The sequence below is a fragment of the Calypte anna genome, chromosome 17 (genome assembly GCF_003957555.1).
Source record: "Calypte anna isolate BGI_N300 chromosome 17, bCalAnn1_v1.p, whole genome shotgun sequence".
Lineage (NCBI taxonomy): Eukaryota > Metazoa > Chordata > Aves > Apodiformes > Trochilidae > Calypte > Calypte anna.
The window spans coordinates 2742927-2767714 of record NC_044262.1 but is presented as its reverse complement, the minus strand read 5'-3'; the positions used below and the strand labels follow the sequence as shown (position 1 = coordinate 2767714).

The 24788-nt window shown below is 48.9% G+C and overlaps 1 protein-coding gene across 1 annotated transcript in view; it reads left to right on the top strand.

Moving 5' to 3' along the window:
* The first annotated feature begins 2505 nt into the window (after positions 1–2505).
* The window catches only part of ASTN2 (astrotactin 2), a 269480-nt gene continuing 247197 nt past the window's right edge, over positions 2506–24788 (top strand). The window contains 1 exon segment of the mRNA XM_030461317.1: positions 2506–2691. Coding sequence (XP_030317177.1) covers positions 2506–2691 — 186 coding nt within the window.

The following is a 24788-nucleotide window of genomic DNA, read 5'->3' as shown; positions in this document are numbered from 1 at the left end:
TCGTAATGCTGGAGATGATCCTCACCTATGGGTGACTTCCTCTGAACAGAATTAAGATTACTGTGTATAAGTTCCTGTCTCTTGATGCTTCTGTGCTGTCCCATGGCCCCTTTGCTTCTGAGGAAGAGATTGTGATCTGTCCCCAGTCTGATTTACTGTTGTTGCTCCTAAAGTACCATTTGTTGCAATTTTAACTACACCAGGAGGTGCTTTTCTGTACAGACCTTTGAAGTATTGTTAGGAAGGCTGCAATTAAGCAGCCCTGATGTTCCTCTTGTTTTGCTCTTTTACCACTACAAGAAACTTTCTGCTTTAGCCTCTGTGGAGAAAAAACTCTCATTATATTCTCAGGTCTTGCCCAGGCCACTCTCCTGCAGGGTGAGCTGCAGGGCTGGGTTTAATCACAGGTTAAAGAGTGCAAGCAACTCCTCTTGCTACTGGTTTGCTCCAGCAAACTGCTCTTTATATTAAAGGAGAGAAGGGATTATTAGGAGTGACCTCACTGCAGTGACAAAGAGTTCACAAGTCCCCTCCAAAATGCTCATGGGGGCTCTCGATGGATCCCATGCATGGGCAGGGGGTATTTAGTTTTTGAGTGGTCAGATGTGCCCAGAGATGGGAATGAGGATGGGTGCTCTGCAAGTGATGCAGGGATAACGAGCACAGCCCTTTGATTAGATACAGGTGACAGTGTGGCTGCCTCTGGAATGTTCCCGGTGTACTTAGTGAGGTGCTGAATCAAGGAGTTGGTGGTGATGGGGTGACCTTGTCCCTGTCCTCAGCTGGGCTGTGCAGTGAGGAAGGTTTCTGTAGGACCAGGGGTGGGATGAGGACCTGTCTGGGAGCAGGGAGTGGCTGGGTCTGTGTTAATCCACACCAGGAAGCCAGGAGCTTGCTGCTGGGAAATGTATTGATTTCAGGGGTAAGAAAATTTGGTCCTGAGGGACTGAAAGGGTTGTTTGGCTGGTTTGGTTTGTGGGTCTGTAGAAATGCCTGGTCTTGTAGCATCTGTGGCTGCCTGTGAGCCAGCACCCAAGTGACTTGGAAGCATCTTGTCCTGAGAGGTGTGAGTGACTCTAGGACAGCCTCAGCTGGGTTTGTTCATTCCTTCATCTCCACTGGAAGAACTGGAACTGAATGTGCTTTTGCCCAGCTGGGTCCAAGATGAAATGCAAAATTCCACCAGTGTTTCCTGGCCATTTTGCCCACAGGGGAACAAACCCTGTCCCCTCTGATGACCCCTGAGGTCAGGCTGTGGAGCAGGAGGAGGCCCTCATCTCCATTCCCACCATGGTTCCAGGGGAACCTGAACTGATGCTGTCAGCATTTCTGAAGCAGACACACTGTACAGAGGGCAGGTCACAGTCTGCTATAGCCTGTTGTTATTCCCAAATGGGAGGGAATGGAATTTTGATTCTCACACAAAGCAGGTGACTGCTGAAGCTGTGGGCCTGGTGATTAAGAGGACCCGATTTGCTTCCCATTGCCTATATTGCAAATGGAAAAACAAACAGCAAGAAAGCAGTGGTGAAAGGAGAAATATTTTGGCTCATTTTGCACTAGTATGTTTTTTTTTTTAATTTTTTATTTTGATTCAGCTGCTAAACTGCCAAATTGGTTCTTTGCAGAAAACCCTTTAAAACTTGTCAGGCAGCTGTGGAGCTGTCAGCACTCCTGCCTGTGTCTGCTGCTGCCTGCCCAAGCCAGGAGCTGCAGCTGAGCCTCGGAGGTTGCTGGCACCCCCACTTTGCTGGAGACTGTGGATCTGGAACTGGCTTTTTGTTACACGGTTCTGGGGTTGTTGTAGGATGTGTCAGAAGTGGTGGTCTGAATGAGGGGAAGCTGGCACAGTGGATGGGTGTGCCAGGATGCTAGAATCCCATCTCCCAGGGTGCTTAATGCTGCAAATCAAGATGGGGTGGGATGTAGAACAACAGAAGGCTGCAGAAGACCAACAGGCATGCAGCCCCAAGATCAATAGATTTGTTTCAAACCTGGTGGTTTTCTCTTCTTTCTGGTGCTCATCAGTTTGTGTTGGGAATGTCCCAGTTGAACACAGCTGTAGTGCTACCTGGAAGAAGGTTTCTGTTGTAGATGCCAGCACAGCAGGTACTGCTGGTTTGCTTGGCACCAAGTGTCCTGCTGAGCAGCAAATCTCTCCAGGGTTTGGCTGCAGACCTGCAGGGGTTTCTTCCAGCCTTTTTTCTGGAAGGGCTATGGGAGGCTAAAAGCACCTTGTGCTATGGGTTGTTGTTGCTTTCCCAGTCTAGAAATCCCAAGACACTTTGTAGCCCCTTGTTTTTATCAAGGAAGAAATCTGTTAGTGTTCATGTATGGGGGAGATGGCAAACTGAGGCCAAACAGCTCAAGCTCATCCTGTGGAGCAGAAGCAGCACTAGGTAGGGCTGAGACTCTAAAATCCTGATTTCTGGGGCTGCTAAGAATATTGCTTTTTAGGCTCCTGGAGAGAACTGACCCTCGGGTGTATGTTTTGTCCCTGCAGAGATGTCGGGGACTGTGGCTGACATTTCACTGGTGCACTGGAAGCAGCAGTGGCTGGAGAATGGCACCCTCTATTTCCACGTCTCCATGAGCAGCACGGAGCAGCTCTCCCAGGCCACCCCCCCAAGCCTCCAGGAGCCTTCAGAGATAGTGGAGGAGCAGATGCACATTCTTCATATCTCAGTCATGGTGAGTCAAAGCTGCCAACTGGACAACAATTGGGAGGGTGGGGATAAGGAATGTGGTTTTCAAATGTCTACATCCATTCTTGGTTGGGTTTTGAGAGAGGGAGAGCTGTGTTTGGTTGAAAAGAAGGTTGGTGTTTGGATGAAAGAAGACTGCTTGGTTTTTAAGAAAATGAAGTAAAATAAAACAGAATAGGGAAAAAGCTGTTGGGAGGAGGGCTGTGGTTACTCCTGCCTCTGCTGGCAATGGGTGAGGTGTGAGAAGTTTTTTCTCCTTGGTCTGGACATGCACAAAGATAAGATTTTGGGTCTGATCATTTCTTCTTGAAGCTCTCTGAAACTGAATTCTACTGAGTGAGCAGGTATGGACTGTAGTGTGATATCCTCCTCTTGCAAAGGACAAGCCTGAGCTAAAAGTAAAAATGTGATCCAAATGCTTTGAATATCTCCATCTCAGGTGTTTGTGTGACCTTTTTTTAACATACTAGGTATGTGCTCTGTTGCTTTTTAAATGCTTCTTTCAGTGTCTTATGAGGTGGTTGCCTGAAAAATAAGTGAGGGATAGAGAAAAGAGTGAAGACAGGAAAACTGCAGTCTGGAGGGTGAAAATCCCTGTCCCTGGTGTGAGTGTGGGGATGCTTGGCTACTGTGAGCAAACCCACACCTTGGATCAGAGGCTGGTGGGGGGAACAGGACACTGGAGCCTCAGGATTACTGCAGATTTTCTTTAGCAGGGAGAGAGAAAAAGATTCAGTCCTCAGACCTTGCTGAAACTGATCTTTCAAAGAAAACAACCTGATGATTGTAATGATTTGATGCTTTGGAGAAAGAAATGAGTTTCTTTGAGAAATTCCTGTCCAAAGCCTGCACTTGCTGTGCCTCAGAGTGCAGGAGCAGTGATGCTGATGGGATGGAGCTGGAAGCATCTCTGTGCATATTGCAGAATAAATGTTTTTGCAATCTAATCCTGGGTTAGCTGGTGAAGATGTGCTCTGCCACATCTCACTGAAGCCAATAACACAGTAACACCCCTGGCTTTGTTGCGAGACTTAACTCATGCTCTGAGCCTCTCCTGCCCCTCTGCAAAAGCAGGAAGGAGACAGGAGAGCTCTTCCTGCACAGGATATCCAGAATTCTGCATTCCTTGTAGATCTGGATACCTCTCTCAGTGGGAGCTTAAGCCCCAGCAGTGATGTGGATCTCGGATGGAATCTGGGCTGCACAAGTGTCCCTGGGGAAGCAGAGGGCTCTGGCTGTTTCTTCCCTGGGTTAGGATTGCAGCACAGACTTGAAACTTTGCCTGGTCTTTTTTTTTTTTTTTTTTTCCCTAAGAATCATAGACTTTTTGAGTGAAGTTGAGCCAAGTTTTAAGTTAGTAGCAGAAGATAAATGTGTTTTGGTGGGAGTTCTTCCTCCTCAAGACCACATGGAGTTCTGTAGCTAAGGTAAAATGAGGGTGAATGTCCCTGTTTCTTGGGTGAAGCTCCATCCAGGCTGTTTTCCCAAGCTTTTACTTTCCCCCTTGGTCCAAGCTAAACCACCAGGGAGCCCTTATCACTAGAACCCTCCTGCCTCCCTTTCCCCAGCCCTGCCAGGCTGCAGCCCCAAGATCCTGGCATGGGGGGCTGTGTGGTGACCCTCTCCTGCCACATCTGCATCCCTTCTCCTGCCTCCAGATGCAGCTGGACATCCCCATGTCCTCATTTCCAGCTCCTCAAACACCCTTTCTTCTGCTCTGTGCCATAAAACCTGATGTCTCCCATGTGCTCTCTATAGTCTAAACCCCTTCCCACAAGGCAGGAGGAGTTCCAGCCAGCCCAGCACTGCAGTGGCATTTTGGGGCTGCAAGCCCTGTTCATCATCAGCATCTCCTGCCAGGGGACAGGAGGAGATGTGGGGAAGTGTTTCCTTCCATCTCTGGGTGGCTCTAACACTTTTACACTGTCTCCTCATCTTCCTGCTGAGTTACAGAAAGATAGGGAAGGTTTGGAGAATCTCAGGCAAAGCTTTACTGGGCAGTGAGACATCTCCTGAGCTTCTGGCAGGAATGTGATTTTGGATTTCTGGAGATGTTTGTGACTTTGCTGGTTGTTCCTGCTCTGCCTCTAAGGGCAAGACCCCCTCTGGGTTGCATGGGAGCTCTGGGGGTCTGTGTAAATCCTGATTTTATTGCTTCTCCCAGTGATTTTGGCTCCTGGTGTGTGGCTTTGGGGTGGGTTTGCTTCCAGGAAAAGGGCTGCCAGTGTCTGTGTCCCTGGATCCACCATCTGACCCTGTGAAAGCCCTGGACACTGGCTGACCATGACCCTCTTCATACCTCCCTTCCCCAGTTCAAGGCCATCTTTAACAGCAAAATAATAATTTTTTTTTTACTTTCCTCACTGTTTTTTCTTAATCTCTCCCCAATGAGACATAACATTAATTAGTGCAGTTAAAGGGAATTCAGTCTCCATTACTGTCTGCCACCCCTTTCCTCTTGGCTTGAGCATCTGAAATTTGTCTTCCAAGTGAAAAGAAGAGAGGAAGGGGATAAAACAAATATGCAAATACTAGACTTTATTTATTTACCTTTTTTGTGTGTGTGCAGTGTCAAGTAGAAAAGAATCAATATTTTTGTCATTATGCCTGTTGTGTTTTTTCCCCATAATCTTAGCTGTCATTTGGGTTTAATTGTATTATTTCCTCTTGTGTGGAAGTAAATCTTATCTGTTTTGGATTAAAATTCAATGAAGGTCACAGCAGCTCGAAAACTTACCAGGCTGCAGCAATTAATGTTCATTTGGCTTTGATAAATTGGAATGTTCCCCACAATAGGAGTGGAGTGGATTTCAGAAGCAATAATTCTTCCATTAACTCAATGATTCCCTGCATGATGGAGCATCTTGTCACTGCTCTGTTTGTCATCTGTCACTTCAAGGATCTGGGCATATGCCTGATATGATTTATCATGATTATTGGGGCTGCTTGTGTCAAAACATTTTAAACCACTAATTATTCCAGCCTTGTAAATTGCTGAATTTAACAAAACATAAAAGATTTTGTTGTTGTTGTTGTTCCCCACCATCCTGTGTCCCTGTTTAATCACTGCTCTGCCTTGTGGTAAATTCAGACCTAGGGTCACATCTGGCAGCATTTGCCATAGATGAGGGTTATTTGCTGGGATCTGGGGAGGTGGAGGAGTAGGATGAGCATGTCTGATGTCTGCCTTGTCTCACCCTGAAGACCTTTACTGGGGCCACCATGCCCCACAACTCTTCCTGGTCCTGTGATGTAGGTTTGGGAAGGGGATGCAAAACCAGATCCCATCCTGCTGGAGGAGGGAACAACTGCTCTGCTCCTGCAGGTGAGGTGCTGGTGCTTTGGGTTGAGTTTTCCTCTTGTCAGCCTCTGCCAGTGATTCTGGTCAGAAACTTGGCTGTGGGAGAGCTGGAAAGAAGCTGGTGTGATCTGCAGGTGTGCAACATGCTGCTTCTGCTCTGTCTCCAGCAGGAAAACAAGGTTAATTTTTTTTGAGAATGGTAACACACAAAAGCCTTGTTTCATCTCCTGGCATCACCCTGCAAGGGAGCATTTTGGCATCTGGAATAAGAGGTGATTAGACCTCAACAAGCTGCTTTTTAAAATATGTATATATTTTTTTTTATTGTTTACTTTCTGTTGGTGGCTACTGGCAGCAAAAAAGCTAGCTGCTAGTTTCTGGGTCTCCCAGCAGATATTTTTCAGCTCTTATTTATGAGTTTACTTTTTTCTCCTTCTTATGCACCCTGATATTTCCCTGATGATCAGCCAGTGGTGCTGTGCTCCATCAGCCTCTGTGCTGGACATAAAGTCTGCTCTGAAACTCTGCTCTGATTTAGCATCTTGCTCTGGAATGGAGCTGGAGGGTGGAAGGGTCCTGTGGGACAAATATCAGTGCAGGAGGGTTCCAGGGAGTGTGGATTCTTATGACTGCCTTGGGCTGGGGCAGCTCTCCAGTTTCCTTAGCACTGAAGTAACATCAGAAAGCAGGTGAGGTTTTTAGATGCCTTTGTTTTCTTTCTGAAGCTGCCACTACCCAGCCAGGGTCACGACAAGTGCATTCATTTGCTCTTTTTCCCCCTTCTTTTTGCCATTACCTGTGACCCATATCACACCTTTCCTTCCCTCCATGCTCTGCTGCCCATGTTCCCTGTGTCTCATTAGGCTCACAGCTTTCAGCTCTGCTGCACAAAGCATCAGGATGGTTGGTGTAGTGCTTGTCCTACACAATTGCTGGGGTGATGGCAGCCCCTGAGCTTCCCTGAACACAGGACCCACCCAGCACCACGTTGGACAGGACTGGGAGGATCAGCTTCAGACAGCTGCACAATCCCAGTGCCTTTCTGCAGGGACTGGCAGGGGCAGCTTTCCTTCCTGTAAAGGGGAATAGTGTTCTACCAGTGCAACTGGGCTGATCTCAGTGTGCACAGGAAAGGAGAGGGGGCTGAAACCCTTTGCAGAGCTGGGGCAGTTCCTATCTTCCCCAGCAAACAGCTCTGCAACAGATTGTTCCAGGTCCCCTGAACTTGAAACACATTCACATGGAGAGCTCCAGCTCTGATATTCTCCTCTGCTTGGCCACCATGTGAGTGGTGTCAAATTTTCCTACCCAAAGTGTTTTGTCCTTGGTGTAAAGTCTCTGAATGGATTTAATTCCCTCCTGACTGTGTGCTCATAGCTTGTATGGCAGCATATCCCATGGGTTGGGTGGCTGCCCCAGTGCATGCAAAATGTTGCTTGAACCTTACTGTGGCTCCTTGCAGTGTCTTGCTGATGGCAGCATTGGAGTTCCTGTCAGCCAGCAAAATTGGGGTAGAAAAAATAGATGCAACATGAGTAATGAGGTAGTGAAGAAGGCACAACATCTGTGTCATCATTTCTGCACCAGGAGGTCAACCAGATTCATAAAACATGCACTTCCAGCTTGTGATATGTTTAGGAATTAATTAAAATGGGGAGAGAATTGCTGCAGCAGCAGATTTCCTTATCTGAAAGGTATTAAAAAGCTAAATTGATCTCGAATGAGCTGTTTATATTAAAAAGCAAAAGCAAAGCCCCAAAACCCCAGGAGTTGGGTTCAGTGTAAGAATCCCATCTCTGCTTTTTGCTTGTGGGGAGAGGAAAAGGAAGCACCCAACCAGATCAAGCATCCTTAGATCTCTGGGAAGCTGCTGGAAGCTGGCTCTGTGCTGGTGACAGACCAAGCTATTAGCAGCTTGCTTGGAGCAGTGTCCCATCACCCATCCTCCCTGGTCTGCTGATAATTGTCCTAAGCTCTTCCCGAACTTCTTTGGGGTGGCCAAAAGGGGCAGATAGGACCCTTGCTAGCCCAAGACAGTGGCACTGAGCACTTGCAGACCCTGTCAGTTTGGGACCTGAAGCCCAGCACAGTTGGGTGCTGAACTTCACCTTCAGAACCTTTACCTGACCTGTGCTGTGTGAAGCACCTTGAAGGCACTGAAGTGATGCACTGGCACTTGAGCTGCTGGCAAGAGGGCTTAGCTAGAAACAAGCCTCCCAGTCCTCCTGCCCCAGGATGTTCTTTGGTTCAGGTTTCGTTTCTGTAATATGCCACTAACCAACTTTTTCCTAGGCTGGGGGAAGCAGCCTCTTTCATTCACCTCCCTCCCCTCCTTTTCCTCACTCTCCTCCTATGCAGAGATGATCTAAACCAGGGACTAAATGTAGTTAACGATGTGCTCTGGTATTTGGGGAATTCATTTTGGGGGGATTTGTCTTGAAAATGTCACTTCTCTGACAATGACACCTGTTATGTTACTAATTTTTCACTAATCTCTCTGTTTTCTACCTTAGCTGCTGTGAATACATTAAACACTTTGTGGCTTTCTATCTAGCAGAATTTCCCCCTGCCCCCCCCCCCCCCCGTGTTAAAATATGTAACTGGAGTGCTTGATTTGCATCTCTGATAAAGTGAGGCTGAATAAATACTCTTGGTTCATCCAAAGTGAGCATCAAACTAACTTGCTCATCTTGTCCCTAGAGCAATTGAAATTGGTACTGGGGGAAAAGCAGCCCCAGGAAGTGTTGGGAAGGGGATTGCATTTTGCAGATGGCATCAGATGTGTGGGAGGCATCCTCAGCCCTAGAAAATTCCCAAGCTCAGCTTGCTGAGGAAAGAGAATGGAGTGGAAAAAGTAAAAGAGCCTGTGTTGGAAAGGTGGGGTGGTTGGTGTAGTCAGTGGGTACTGGAGCTGGAAGGCGGATGCTGAATGGTGAGGAGATGGAAAAAAATGCAGAAGGAAGGTTCTGGAAATGGGATAAGGAGCACAGGAGCAGCACTAACTTGAGGTGGGACACACAGTAAGGTGTCACTTGTGTCTGGCTGGGCAGCCAGGGTGGGGAGCTCCATGCTGCTGGTGGCAGTGAGCTCTGGGTGTTTTTATTGGGAGGTGCACAGGGGGGGGATTGCACATTTCAGATGCTTGTCTTGAATTTGTTCCCTTCCTACCTTCCTCTTCTCTTCCCCTTCCCACCATCTGTCTGGGAGAAATACTTGTGCATCTCCAGCACTATGGGGTGTAGCTGGTAGCCTGCCCTTTTCTCAGTGCTTTTTCTTGCAGCCTGGGCGAAGCAGATGGCAGTGCCAGGCTTTGGGGCTGTGCTGCTTTGGCTCCTGGTTTGCAGAGTGCTTGGAGAGGAAGAAGCATCCCTGTCCTGCACAGGTCGGGTATCCTGGTGCTGCAGGACTCCTGGAGAGAGCAGTTCCATGCAGGAACCCTGTGCTAATCTTGTGTGTGAAGTGCCAGGGCTGTGTTCTCTGTACCTTTAAAACCTTGATGTAAAGATGGGAATGCCGTAAGCTGCCAGGATCAAAATTACACATGGCCTTAAAAGTGTCATGAAGCTTTAATCCAAGAAAATTCTGGTGGATCCTGAGTTCCCTGGGAGGTGGGGTGGGGACTGAGGAGGGGCTGAAGCCTGGCTTTGGGGTAATTGCTTGGATATAGAGTGTTTCCCAGGGCTGCCCATGGGTGCTCCTGGGCTGGGTGATGGGGATGCTGGCAGGGTCCCCTTGCTAGTGAGGCTGTGCTGTGCTTTTTCTGTTTCAGCTGCAAGGAAGAACCTGTGGGCTGGTTCCCAGACATGGAGTGAAATCTCTTTTCCTTCAAACCTTGTGTTATCTTCATATCTTGCTCTCTCAATAGTTAATTCTTGTTTGCATGCAAGTTGGAAATGTTTGCTTCAGTTAAAATATCAGTTTTGGGCATTGGCTGGCATAGAGGTGAACTATGATGAACTTGGTGCAGAATAGCTTAAAGCTGGTTGTGAGAGATTTTACATTACAGCATTACAAAAGGCTGGATTTTCATTTGGCTGCCAAATCCTAAAGATGGGATTAAGTGTTAACGACAGGATGAAATGCAGCTTGGTGTTCGTCCCCAGAAACGTGATGTTTGCTTTCAGTTTGCTTTTTTTTTTTATTTCCCCCATTTAAATAAATTGGACTTAGTTTCACAAGGCAATGTTACGCTGTGGAAAGGCAGAGAGCTTCTTTTTTTGTTCAGCAAAGTGTCAGAATGAAATGTTTCTACTCTTCCACACTTTCCAAATCCTCCCCAAAACCACTTACGTTTTAGTTTCAGCTGATGTGAAACTGTCTGAGCGGATAAACAGTTTCCTGGAAAAAACTTACCAAGCTCTTTGTGGAGTAACTGTGCCTAACCCAGAGGATTCACAGTGCTGGAGGGGGATGCTGATGGGGGTCTGGTGGTTGCCCAAGTGTCTCCAGCCTCTGGCTCCGGGGAAGGTGATGCTGAAATCCCCACTGGTGTGAAACAAGGGGAGAAAGCTCAACTATATGTTTTCCTCCAATTGTCAGAGAGCTGCTAATATAGCAGAAGACTTTTTTTTTTTTTTTTTTTATGTGTATGTCTAGATCTTGCTGCTGTAGGAAGTTGGGCACAATTCCCACTGGCTTAATTGGGAGCAACATCAGGCCAAGTGTGGCTATTTTTACCTGTCACTGTTCCCACTCCTTCTCCTCCCTCCCATCTCTATCCCCTGGACAAGAGGGAGTGAGCTCCGTTTCAGCCTTCAAAAGCTTGGAGCAGCAGCCTTGAATTCATGATGTACAGCAAAGGAAAAAAAAAAATACTGGATTTTTGCTTATTTAAAAAATCCAATTATCTAAGTCTGCAGGAAAATAATTATTTTTGAAGGGAGCTGTTTGGACTGGCTTGGCTTTGCCCTGGGTGGGAGCTCCCCGGGGTCGGGCTGGATTTGTTACAGCAGCGGCTGGAGAAGGAGTGAGCAGGAGCATCAGCCCAGCTCTGCTCAGAAACACTCTGCTTTCAGAGGTTTGGCACTTTATTTGTTGTCTTGCTCTTTATCCAACAGGGAAAGAGGTTGTTTTTCCTTCTAGCTGCCTTCTTTTTAACTTCTCGGGGCAGAGGAAGCCTTGAGATGGGGAGGCAAGAAACCTGCCTGCAGGAGGACAGCAACAATGGCAACTGATGCTTTAGCAGTGTCAGGTGCTTCATTTCCCTTCCCAGAGGCAAACCTGGTTTTGAACTCCACAGCAGCCACCCCTTAGGCAATTTTGAGCTCTCCTGCTGTCCTGGGCATCATTTTCCTCATTGCACCAAACTCGGGGTGAAACCAAAGTGGTGATGTCAGAGATTGGGGGGTGGGTTGGGTGTTTGTGAAGGAAGCAGCCCTGTGGTTAAATTTAGCACTTGTTTTGCAAACACTGGAGTGTTTTGGGAGCAACATTCTTGCTGAGGTTTGTGTTGGGAGGTAGGCTTGATAAAGGACTGGGCAGCCCTGTGCAGGTGCTGGGAGCTGCAGCTGTGAAGTGGCAGAGCGGGGAACAACTGGATGGAGGGTGCTGGTTACTGCCCCAAAGGCAGTCTCTCCCTGTGATTAAGCTGCTGGTTTTGAGATCCATCATTATTCATGCCAGCATTGGGCCTGTCTGTGCTGCAGAAATGAATGGTTTGAACTCACTGACCTGCTCAGGGGATGCAGCTCAGCTCAGGGAGTGAGAGTCTGCAGGGTGGCAGCCAAGTGGGGCTCCAGGATTGTGATCCCACACAGAATCCTGGGGATGGCCAGGGCAGAGCAGCCACTTCTCCCATCACCCTTCCTTGTGGCAGAGGCTTGGGATGCCTAGATTTGTAGTCACTGTCCCCTGCATCCTTGGAGGACTCTGCAGGTTCAGGCACATCTACAACCTTCTTTGGAAATGGTCCTTCAGCTGCATGCAGCCCCATGTGGTTGGGAGATGAGAAGGGATGAACATTGGGGCACAGTTCTGGAGTGGTCCCTGGGGTGCAGTGGGGAGTTGCCAGCCACCCATGGTGTGGGATTAGTTAAGGAAGAGGCTCATTTACAAACTGCAAACAAAAGCACCAATAGCTGCAAGGCTCAGAGAAACAGCAAGGAAACAAAAGCTCCAGGTACCATGACCCATCCTTTGATTCAGTGCCAAGGATTCCTCTTGCCCCCCAGCATCCAGCTAATGAGCTGCAGGATGCCTCTTGGCTGCCTGGCTGAGGATCCAGTTATCCAGTAGGGTCTGTGCCCTTAGGCTGAGGTTATGGGAGGGAATGTTGGATGTGGCTGTGCCCTCCCTGGATGGAAAGACTCTAAGCTGCCAGTGAAAGCTTTTCTGCTCACCTCTGGAAAAGGGCTGGTGCTGTTGCTACCTGCAGCATGGGGTGGCACAGTCAGCTTGTCACTGGTCCTGTTTCTCACCAAACATCTTGAGAATTGGTTGCCTTGGGATGCTGGTTGGGCTGACAGATGTTAAATCCCTCATTGAGGGCTACCTTGATCCTGTCTCAAGGCATCCATGGACTTTTTAGGATGGCAGGTGATAGGACCAGGGGGACTGGTTTCAAACTAGAGAAGGTTAGATTTAGGTTGGATATTAAGAAGCTCTTCACCTTGAGGGTGGTGAGACACTGGAACAGGTTGCCCAGGGTGGTGGTGGAAGCCCCATCCCTGGAAGTTTTTAAGGCCAGGCTGGACAGGGCTCTGAGCAACCTGATCCAGTGGGAGGTGTCCCTGCCCATGGCAGGGGGGTTGGAACTGGATGATCTTAAAGGTCCCTTCCAACCCTGACAATTCTATAATCCTTAGTACTGGTTTGGGGTCACTGTCTCCCAGATTCTCCTGGGATGCTTTTGGCTTGTGCTAAAATGAATGCTGCAGCACGAGCTGGAGTCTGGAGCTGTTTGCAATTCTCCTCTCCTGCTCTGTGTACTTGAACCTTCTCTGCCACACAGCCTGGCTCATCCTCCTTGTGTCTGGGGACCAAGGGGAGGAGGAGGAGTCAGCCAGGTTGTTGCTGCTTAGCCCTGGGAAGTGGGGAATAACCTTGCCAAACTAGAGGAGTGAAGTGACCTAATTCTTCTCCTCCTTCAACCCTGTGCTCCCTGGGAGGCAGGATTAGCTGGGCTGTTTGCTGGCTTGTGTTTCCACTGTGTCCCTTGTAACAGAGGTGGGAGCTTGTGTGAGGGTTTCAGCAGCCTGGTCTGGTCTGCAGGGATGGCTGAAGCTGGGGTTAGACATGGATAGATTTTTCTGCCAAACTGCTCCTACCTTAGGTTACTGATTGCTTTGGATCTGGCTAGCACACAGTCCCTCTATATCCCACCCTGGACCTCACACCCCTCCCCATCTGCCAGTCCCAGCACCCCTCACCTCTGCCAGGCAGAGCTTCCCTGCAGGGTCTGCAGAGGAATGGGAATTACCTTCCCTAGATGAGATGGGTTGGGATAAAACACTGACCTTGGCAACTGCAGACCCTGGTCTCTGGCTGTGTGCACCCCAGCTGGCCTTGGCTGCTTGGCTAGTGCTATGTGGCAGGAGGTAGTCCTGGGTGATGACCTGTGTTGGCTTTGGACCACTTGTATTCCACAGAGGGCACTGTCATTCCAAGATTCTTGCTTTGCCAAGGGAGCCCTTCATGGAGTGTGTGCTCCAGAGATGTGAGCAGGCTCTGCTCTGCTCCTGGGGCTGGTTCCAGCTTTCCTGGCAGAGCACAGGGGACCTGAACCTGGAATGTGGTGCTCAGCTCCCGGATGTGATGCATGGTAATGGGAAGAGCAGCTTTAATGATAAAGTCCTATGGGCTCTGTCTCTTTGGCAACTGCTCTTTGGAAGTGATCACACTTCATCTGACCCTGCCTGGCCTGTCACCAGGGTGTCTCTGCTGACAGATACTCTCACCATGCTCTCTTTCAATGCCAGGGTGCTCTCTCATCACCTTTTCTGCTGCAGGGGACAGGAGGGTGGTGTGTCCCTCCTTAGAAAACCTGTTAAAAAAAAAAAAAAGGCAATTAGAGATGGACCTAATCCTGTCCTTCCCTTGGAGCTGCTGCTCCTGTCTGTGATGCTCTGGCTGAAGAGGGTTTCACAAGCATAAATAAACCTGCTAGTGAGCTCCTTCCTGCTGACAGAGTGGTCACCTCTGTAGGACTGCTGTGTATGCCAGCAGGAGAGAGAAGGCTTCCTACCTTTTTGGTTCATGAAATTATGGGGACAAATTTTGGTTTTTTCCTTGCTTTTTAAATGGCCTCCATTTCGCTTTTTAATGCTCTTCCTCCTTGACATGCAGGTTGGTGGGGGGAGGAAACCTTCAGCCAAGCTTTCTATCACGTGTCCCTTGATTTTTTTTTGTGTGTTATTGTTTTCCCCACTGCTGCCCTTGCCAAGGGAAGGACATTGTATTGCTGCTGGGACTGGCAGGGGCTGTAATGCTGCCTGCCAATAGCCTCGATGGCTGAAAAGGCTTAGGAAATCCAAGCTCTAAATTAGCTCCCAAATCATCATCTTCCCTGTCTCTGGTCAAAGAGCCCTGCAGAGCAAGCTCCAGCTCCCCTTTTGTCACTGGGCTCCCCAGTGAGCTGCTTGATCTGGGGCAGTGCTGGGAGAGCAGTGTGATGATCCCATAGGGATACCAGGAAATCCTGGGCACAGTGTGGTTCTAGGGGAGCTGGAGCACCCCCTTGGGTGGGGTGGGGAGATGGGGTGCAAATTTCTGGCATGCTTCCTGCCTGGCTCCCCACTCCCAAATAACTGCTTTGCAGTGCTGCCTTGGCAAGCAAGGTGGGGTTCTCAGCTGCAGGGCTGCAGAAAGGAGGGGAAGCATGGAGCTGATGGATGGCTGCATCCCTAGGGAGGTGGGACACCCAATCCATGATTGCTCCAAGGATGCTGCTTGCTGAGAGTGGCCAAGTTGACAGCACTGCCAGCAGCACACATGGCTGGGACATCTGGGGCCAGATGAAGCTGGAGAAAGGGAGCAGGAGGTTTGCTGGCTGCAGATCTGCTAGAGGAGAGGACAACCTGTGCCATGTCCAGCTGTTCCCTCCCAACTCCTCACTTCTGCCCTTGCCAGGTCAGTTGGTGAAGGCAGCAATTGGCTCTGCTGAGCTGTGGGACAGGAGCAGGCAGCAGCTTTGGGGAACAGCTTTTCTTGGCAGTGCCACAGGGTTTCAGTGTGGCTGTGTTGTGGGGCTTTGCCTTTTTGCTGCTGCTTTCCTCTCTGGAGGGAGAAACAGAAAGGACTCAGCTTTGCTGTCTTGCCTGGAAATCCAGGCTTTAGCTCTGCAAATACCTGGTGGTTTAGCATTCCAGCCTTCCCCACAGAACAGAAATTGTTTTCTGAATGTTCCAAGCAAGTCTCTGTAAGGGAGTTTTTGGTGTTCAGGCACTGTAAGCTGAGTGGAGGCATCGAATCTGATAGAGTCTCCTAACCCAAACCATCCCAGAACAGGTTCCTGCACCTCGTGCTTTGGCGTTCTTGGGTTCTCCCTGGGTTTGCCTGTGGGTGAGGAAAGGGATCCTTCCCTGGAGGGCTCAGCAATGCTGGGGTGTGTTGCTGCAGCTCAGCGAGAGTGGCAGAGAGGTCAGATTGCTGCTGTGAGCATCCAACCCCTTGGAGGTGGCATGTGCACAAGTTCTGCAGAGCAGCCTCAGGCATTGAAGTCTACCTGCTTTATCCTAGTGATGGGTATTTTGGAAGAGAGTAGAGGAAAATTCCACTTCTAGAGTCATGTAACTTGGTTTTTGTTTTTTTGTTTTTTTTAAAGGCTCTACCAAGCTCTCTCTCTCCCCCTCCCCATGCCATGCAGCCAGCCCTGAAGCAGAAGTGATATTTTCTGCCAGTACCATGATTAGCCTTCCTGCTAATGACCCAAGAACAGTGTCCAAAATAAATGAGCCCAACCTGCTCATCTTATTAGCCAAATGATTGCAAAGAAAGAGGAAATGTCTGCAAAAACCGCTTAGGCAGCTGGAATTTGGAAGCGTGATGGAGTCGTTGCTTGAAGTATGGAGAGGAGCCATATGTCTGCAAAACGATCATCCACTCCTGGGCTGGGGAGAGCCTCTGTGTTATAAAAGGGGGGCTCTGCTCCCCTTTTTGAGAGAGGCCAGGTCTGTGACTGTCCCTGAGGAGCTGGGGATGGGCAGATGTTTCTCCTGTTCTCTATTTCTGGTTTGTGGTTCCCCATGTCCTTTAGGTGACAGGTAGCAGCACTGGAATGTTGGTCAGGAGAGCAGCTAATGCAGTAACTGGTAGTAAGTCATCCTTCAGGAGGTGTTTTTATGTCCCTCAGGCCCTTTCCAGGGTACTTGTCAAGGGCATGGAGCATCCTTCCTTCCCATGGGGAAGAGAGAGGAGGAAGATGGGGGTTTCTGTGGAGTATGCAGGTGAATGGAGGCTCCTGCATGCCAGTCCCATCTCCTGGGTTGTGGTAATGCTCCAGTAAAATAAGAGCTCATCTCAGGAGGCAGTTTTGGTGTCTGTAAATGGGCAAGAGAAACAGGGCTGGGCACAGGAGCAGGGCTATGTCATGGCAGTGGGTGAATGCTGAAGACCTGGGTGTGACAACCTCCTGATTTTGGGAACAGCTTGACCTTCTCTGTGGGCAAAACCTGATTGCAGAGGTGGGTTGTATCCCCCATTACTGCTTGTATATCGTCGTAGTGGGGATGTCTCTCACCCCCTAAAAGACCTGAGCGTGTGAGGTTCTGGGTGTGTGAAGAAGAGCAGAAGAGCTCTGGGGGCTGAGGCAAGCCCTGAATGCATAACCCTTGAAGCTGTCACATCAGAGGATGCACCCAAGTTGCATGTCTGGTCTGACAGCATAGAAAAATGTCCTTGTTCCTTTTGTCCCCTCAGGCAAGGGCAGCTGGAGGCCCTAAAAATTGCTGAGGAGGGGAAGATCATCCTCCTTCCAGCACTGGGTGTGCATGCCATATGCTTCCCTGACCTCTGCAGCACAGCTGATGTGAGCTCCTGTGTGCCTGCTGCTTGTCCAGCAGCCCCTCAGCATCACAGGGCTGGGCATCCCACCAGGGATCTTCTGCAGGCAAATAGCAGAGCTGATTTTTGATCTTATGATGTCATTATATGTGTTTATCTGTTTGTGCATATATAAGAAATACAAACTTTATGTATTAATATTTTTTGACTGAACTTGAATCTGAACGTGGAATATTCAGAAACAGGGATGGTGATATCTTTATTGTTTTTAAATTCAACTGCATTCCTATATAGCTACTTCATTGCTTTTCTGCATTTCATACAGACTTAAATTGTGCCTTGGATTTTTTTCTTACCTCATTGGCAAGGGAACTGCTAATTTTATGGGTTTTGTTCTGAGAAGTTTCAGGTTTAAATCATTATCTGTGCTGGAAATACTGAAAACTCAAATGTGAAGTGGATAAGCAAATGACCTTTGCTATCTTTGTACCTGTCAATGTCTTTTGATGCCCTGAACCTTCCTGGAAACAGCTTCTGGTCCCTGAGGTTTGGAGGTTGCTGCAGATGGCAGTGTCACCTGCATGCCCCAGGCTGTGCAAGTCTAGCTGGGTCCTTTGTGAAGTATTGGCTTGTGCTAATTTTTCATTGTCACTTTCTTAAACAAGTTTTTCAGGTTAATGCTGAAGCATTTTGGGTTTGGAAGGTGTGGCATTCTGAGACTGCAGGGTGGTTTTTTTGGTTTGGTTTGTTTTTCAATATGAGAGTTGGTTTTTTTCAGTACTTCAGACCTTCCAGATGTGCTTACCTTGCCTCTGGCACTGGCAGCAGTTGGGATGCTCCAGGGAGTGCTGCCTTTCTCTAGGGTTTTGTAGGATGAAGATTACTTTTTCTTAAGATCTCTGGAGTGGAAGGGATTTAGAGAGGTCTTTAAATCCATCTCTCTTCTCCAGGGCAGGATCAATAACCCTTTGTCACTGGTGATGGATGTTTCTCTATCCTGTTCTTCAAGGCTTCCTCATCCCCCAGGGGACAGACACAAATTTGGGCTTTGACTGCAGCTGACCCAGAGAGGAGGAGGAGCAGCAGCCTCACAAACCCCCTCCCCAAACACACTTCCCTTCAGCACCTTGCCTTCAACCCAACTTTACAACAGCCTAATATTTCAGCTAACTTTTACAATGTTTGGACTGAATTAAGTAAGCAGGTGGTTTGAAGTGATTGATGGGATTCCTTTTCCTGTCAATGTTCTCCTCGGAGGATTGAGCTTCAAGTACTTTGCTCCTGGTAGTGAGCAGGAAAGCAGCCTGGCTTCCTCCCATTGCCCTGGCCTTGCCTTCAGCTCCTTGGCCAGAGGTTGCAGGCACCTGTGTGGAAGATGACCATCTGCTTTTGTAGTGGAGGGGTCTAAATGCTTGAATTTTTCTTTCCAAGGTGTGCCTTGTAAAATGTGGGACTCCACGTAACCACCTCCATTCCTCCTACTCCAACAACCAGTCCCTGTGGTTTCTGGGACTATGGCAGGGGTAGTGGAGAGCTGCAAAGATTGCTGAGACCCCTGTCTGGGCTTTTGGCATCTGTTTTTCAAACAGACCCCCCTGTCTGGCTTGTATGATTGCACCTGGTCTTAGATAAGTAACCCAGCTGCCTTCTGTGGTCCCCAGAACAGATCTATCATTGGATTTATGGATTTATCCTCATCTGCTCCCACAAAACAGGGCAGAGCTGTTTCTGAGTGGCAGAAGGGACAGTGGGGTGCAGGCATTCAATGGTTTTTAGAACAGATACCAGTGTGGCAGGAGCTGGGAACTGCACAAAGCACCTCCACAGCCCTCCAGCACCCTGACCCCCTGCCTGCCCTCCCTGTGGCTGGGCAAGCAGAAAGCCCTGAGCTTTGGGGAAGGAGTGACTTTGGGCAGCCTTCCTGGTGTGCTGTTACTCTTTCTTCCATGAGATCTCCAATGCATAGGAAGGTCCTTGTGATAGATAGCTTAGTTTTGTGACGCCCAACAGCCCTAGCTAGGAGTAAGGGCTCTCCTGGAGTTGCAATAGAAACTTCTGTTCCCTGTGCCCTGAGGTGGTGCTCCTGGGTGCTGATAAAGTGGGAGCACTGCTGTGTGCAGAGCAGAGAGATGGAGCTGTGAGGCATTTGGGTTCCTGAGCTCTGCAGGCCCAATGGGCAGAGCTGGTGCTTGGTGTTCTGCTGATGTCTGGGTCACCTCACTTTGGGAGAAGTCCAGAAAGTGTGCCTGGCATGGTGGGATGGTCACTAAGGAGAAGAGTGGAAAGCTGAGGCCCAGGGCAGGTTCTTGACCCTCCTGTGGTGCTCCTGGTCTTGTCTTCATCCATGCATGTGAGCACTGTGTGTCCTTTGGTTCCTACTAATGCCACATGTCCCCTCTTTTTGGTGTATGGGTGGAAAACTGCTCCATGGCACAGGGTTTACTCTTCATGGCAGAAATTAATTGACTTGGTGGCTGGAGAAAATCCTTCAAGTTTGTTTGCACTGTTGAAAATCATCACAGAGATGTGTGAGGAGGAAAACAAAGATGGAAATGAGGAGCTGTGGGCAACTGCTTTCAGGTCCCCTAAAACTTGAGATCTCACAAGAGCTGACCATGATGGACTCGTGGTGCTGCAGCTCAGGGCTCTGCAGCAAATCCCTGTAGAGCTGTCCTGCCTGCTGCTGACCTCCCCATACCTCTTTGGGGTTGCACCCATGCTTTAAATACCCCAAGAGGGTATTAACCCCTCAGTCTTTTCAAACTGGCCTTGTTCCAGGGTGAGTATTTACGAGTGAGACAAGGATGCAGCTGCCAAATGTGTAGCTTTTACTCACCCACTGCTTCTGGGACAGACTTTTCCTACCTCTTGCTACCCAGGGCTATCACATTAAATTGCCTGCTGCAATCACTTGATGTCACTTAGATTTTTATCTCCCATGTCTTTTGGATAGGGAGCCCTGAGCTGTCGCTAGGAATGTTAAAAGGAACGTGACTTGCACCTGGCAATGGGAAGAAGCAGGTTCAGGGCTTGTGACAAGCTGGCTGAGCATCCCAGAAGGGTGAGAAGGACTGACATGTCTGCTCTGGCATGGCCAAGTCCTGTTGGTGGTCAGAGGTGGCCCAGGTCCTCAGCTGTGCCCTGGGATGAGCTAGAGAGAGGGGCTGGGGTGGAAGCAGAGCTTGTGCCACTGCTTGAAACAGGAATACAGAAGAGGGAACAGATCCCTAGCCCTCATTTTCTAAATTGTTTTCTTGCTTGTGGTGACTCTGGCCCCATTTAGGCTCCTGGGGTCCTGTGTGCATGCTGGAGCCTGTCCCAGCTCTCTGCTGGGGGTGCCAGGAGAATTTGCTTTGAAAACTCCTTGATGGAAAACATTTGCCTGCCTGGGAGGGGAGGTTTCCTCTGGGCAGTGCTGGCTGTCCCCTCTGTGGTGTCTCAGATCCCAGGCTTGGCTGTGTCTTGCCACACTTGGAAAATCCCTGCTGGGATGGAAAGCTTGGCCATGAAATCCCAGGGAAGGCCAGGATGAAGCTGTGCAGTAGGAAGAGTCATAGTAGGACCAAACCCCGTTGGTGCTGGGTGCTCAGGGTGGTGGCTGACAAAGAGCTAAGCAGCTTCCTTGTCCTCTTGGGCACTGCTGTGCTGCAGGGACACTTGGGACACTGATTTCACTGCATCTCATATCCAGGTGCTCTCCAGCCATGAGCTGGAAGGTTGCCTTCCCCTTGGGATTTTGCACATTGTCTGGGTGTCCTGGGCTCCCTGAGCTTAGGGCTTGGGCAAGGACCATCTGAGCATCAACCAGAAAGGTTGAACTGGGTTTCCAGTGCTGTGTCTATGTGACGTGCTAAGGATGTTGTTCTTTTTTTTTTTTTTTTTTTGCTTCCTTTGTCCTGTGGGAAATTACTCTTTAGTGATGTAAGCCTGAAAGGAGGTTGGTTGCTGAGGATGTCAGCTGAGTGCCTGGGGACCAAGAGTTTCTCTTTGTTTGAAGGATTAGAAAGATGGAGGAGCCCATGCAGATCTGCACAGCCTCTCAAATAAATCCTCCTCTCCTCCCAGGAGCTCTCTCCTTGCTGCCTGCCCTCCCCTTGCCACCCAGGCAAGCTTCTCCAGGAATATTGCTGTATTTTCATCTCCCATCCATGCTTTCCCCTCAGGCAAGGCTGTTTCTTCTGCAGGAGGTCAGGTCTTCTCTGAAGATGGGAGCATTGCATGGGCTGGGTTTAAATTCCATTAAATCAGATGGGTACTTGTGAGCTCCACGTGGGGGTGAGCTGGGGTGTTGCTGAAGCTGGGGGGGTGGTGGTTTTCTTGCCTTCCAGAAGTTAAAACCAGACTGGAGGTGGGGTGAATGGAGTTCACAAAAAAGTAGTTCAGTACATAAAAAAAAAAGTAAAAAAGTACCAAAAAAAAAAAAAAAAAAAAAAAAAAAGCAAGGTTCAGTACCCACCACCTGCACCAGGAGCAGTGAATAAAGAGTAGAGAGAGGGGCTTTGTGAGCCCAAAGGTGTGGGTAAAAAGGCTTGATTAGCTCCATTTGAAATATTTTATCTCGATTCCCATTTAGCTGTGGAATCTAACTTTATTTGAGCTTTAAATTTAGATTTTCAAAACAGGCCTGTCAAATTAGTAAAAGGAAATGTGATTAGAAAATGGCAGCGGGATTGAGATCTTTGTTTCCCTCTGCATGCAATTTGGCTGGGAGATCACTTTTAACCAAAAATACCCTATTGCAAAGTGGATTTTAGCTAATCAACATTTTCCAACTGGAAAAAAATAGAGAGCAGAGCTGGAAAATTCCAAACACTGGCTCCCCAACCAGTGACTGCCCCTAGGTAGGGACCTGGAGGGTTGTGCTATGGAACCAGGGCTGTGGTGTAGGGGTGGGGATGACTTGAGAACCAGAGGGAACAAGGAATACAGAAGAGGGTGGGATGGCTTCATACCTCTCCCTGTCCCCTACTGCTGTCCCACATCTGAGTTAAACCATTTGAAGTCCCTGAGGACGTTGGTGACCAAGCCTCAATGTGGCTCCAGGAGTCCTGTGCCTGGGTCAGTGAGGGATGCTGAGATCAGAGGGTGCTGTAAAGCAGTTTTGGAGTGGAGATGCAGAGCTCTCCCCTGTTCTTCAAGCCCTGTATCTTGGTGGCTCTGCCATCAGTCCTGGGCCTGGCTGGGAGGGAGCTCATCCCACAGGGCAAGACTCAGGTAGGGAAGGGGGAGGAAATTAAACAATTGAGCTAAACAACAGCTAAAACAGCCATGGTGCAAGGAGAGAGCTGGAGAGCAGGGACCTGCCATGCCCAGGGCTGGCCTTCAGAGCCTTCCTGAAGGGGATGAAGGAATTTTTTTGGGGGGAGGGGCATTTTTCCTCCTACAGAGCCCTAATTGAGGTCGTCTTCCATTAATGAGTCACCCAGTCCCTGTGGTGTGGTTGGCCCTAACAAGCCCTGGTGTCAGTGGGTGGGCAAGTAGATGGAGTGCCATAGAGGGGACCCAGAGCCCCAGTGCTTGTGTCTTCCAGGGGCTGGCAGGAGGTGATGGGAGGTCAAGCTGGCTCCAAAGCAGCCATCCTCACCTATCCCTGCTGGGATGTGGTTACTCCCAGGTGCAGCAATTGTGCTGGTGACACTGTCAAAAACTCGATGGTGGCACCAGCACAGGGGCAGGAGGCTGTTATTAGCTTGTTGTCTGTTTGCCCTGGTATCCCAGCTAATCAGTGTTCAGATGGAGAGAATTAATTGGTTTCATTTGGAGCGCCAGGGATGTTTAATTGAAATGAATTCTTTCCCATTTCTGAGCGGACACTTTCTCAGCTGGTATTGGATGGAGAACAAGGGGGGTCCCATTGCAGACCCTCACAGCTCAGTGCAGCTGGGCTGCAGTAGCAGTGTCCTGAAACCCTCTCTCCATATGGGAAGGACTTCTTAGTTCTCCATGCATGTAGCCAGCTCTGGATGCTCTCCAAACCCTCTATGAGGCTGGGGAGTGCAAGTCCCAAATTGTTTCAGACCCTCTAACCATATAGAGGAGCATTTTAATGGGGACCTTGGCAGGTCATCTTGGTGGCACACAGATGGCATCACTATGATGTTTGCTGCTTCCTGTGCTAAAGAGGTGCATGATGGAGTCAGGAGATAAGGGTCCCTCCCAGGACTGGGTGGGTATGTTGTTTCTGTGTGCAGGATGCTGAGGGCTGTTGCTAGCTGGGGAAGCTCTTTGGAATAAGACCAGCTTTATACCTCTTCCTCCTTTCCATCTTTGTCTCGTATCCATACAGAAAGAAAAGGAAAAAAAAAAACAAAAATAACAAAAAAACCCCAACTTGAATTGCAAGTGCTTCGAGTGGCAAGTGTTTAGGGATATGGACTGTTGCCTGGTTGTCCAGAGCTCTCCAGAGCCAAAGCTGCTCTGGCTACTCCCCAGGACTGCAAAGAACCCCTTGACAGTTGCAAACTCAGCTTTTCCCCTCCCAGCTCATCAGCAGGATGCCCAGAGCACCTCTCTTGCAGCTCTGCCTCCCCAGTAGGTGCCCTCGAGCCCTTCAAAGAACACTTGAAAAACCAGTGAGCAAAACAAAGCTGGTGTATTCCCATCCTTTTTGTATTCTGGCTTTTGATCAGTAAAGCAGGATGGCTGGGCCAACAAGTAGCAGGGTTTTGGTAAGATGGCTTAGCATGGTCCAACGTGATGTGGAGTAAAAAAGATTTCTGTGGATCCACAGGTGTGGAAGAAATGAAGGTGGGAGGGAAAAGTCCAGTCCCTACGGATTTGTTTTTCTGCTGCGTTGAGCCCCAAGGCTGTTTGGAAGCATCACACTGAGGGCTGGGTAATGGGAGCTCCACGTTCTTGGGAAGGGAGATGGGAAAGCCCTGAAACACCTGATAAATTTTATGTATGTGCAGAGTTCTGGTGAAGTTAATGGGAGTTAAGTGTATGGTTAAGTGCTGCACTTAACTGGATTCTTAATAACCCGGTGGGGATAGCTGTGATGGTTTTGGGAAAGAGAAGGTTTGTGGGCTTGCTGAGCTCTTTGATCTTTTCTTTAAATCAGTCTGGGATCTGTCTACTCCATGATGTGTGGGGGGAATTGGTGCATTTCTCAAACTGCACATGTGCAAAAGGATAAAATCTTTTTTCCTTTTCCTGGTGTGCAGTGCCCTGGGTGCCAGTGGAGCCTCTTCCCTGGGCTGGGGGCTGGGTGTGTGACTCCTGCAGAGTGAGTTGTGATGCCAGAATTGTAAAGTGCCTTCAGATGCCAAAAGCTGCACAGCCCCATGCATGGAGCTTTTATCCATTACTGTGTTTGATTGCCCTCCCTCTCCCCCTGGAAAGCAGTGGTTTGTGTTGCTGCTTTTCAGAAAGATGTTCATTATGCTGAAATATTTGCATTTTAAACATGGCAAAGCAGTTTGTATTTTTACACAATAGGCTGGATCGTTCCCCAAACAGCTGCCAGCTACAGGCTCAGTAATAAACATTCAGAACCCCTCCACCATCAAAAAGAGCTCTTACCCTCCTTTTCTGTGTGTACAGTAGCATCTTCTCATCATACTTTGCTCCATCAGTTGTTTTGAGGTGTCCATAAGTAAACCCTAAAACTCTTTTCCAGTGTCTTTCGTATCTTCACCCCGTGTAGATGAAACGTGGTCCATCAATGGGCCTTGGAGGTGTTGGGCTAGTTTGGGTTGTCCCTGTTTCTTAATACTGTGATGACTTTTTCTCTGTTTTGCCACCTTTTCTGGACAACTGTCCAAGATCTGGCAGCCCCCAGAAGCTGGCTGGTTAATTGAGCAGAAAAGATGTTATACTGTGTCACTCACCAACACATGGAAGCT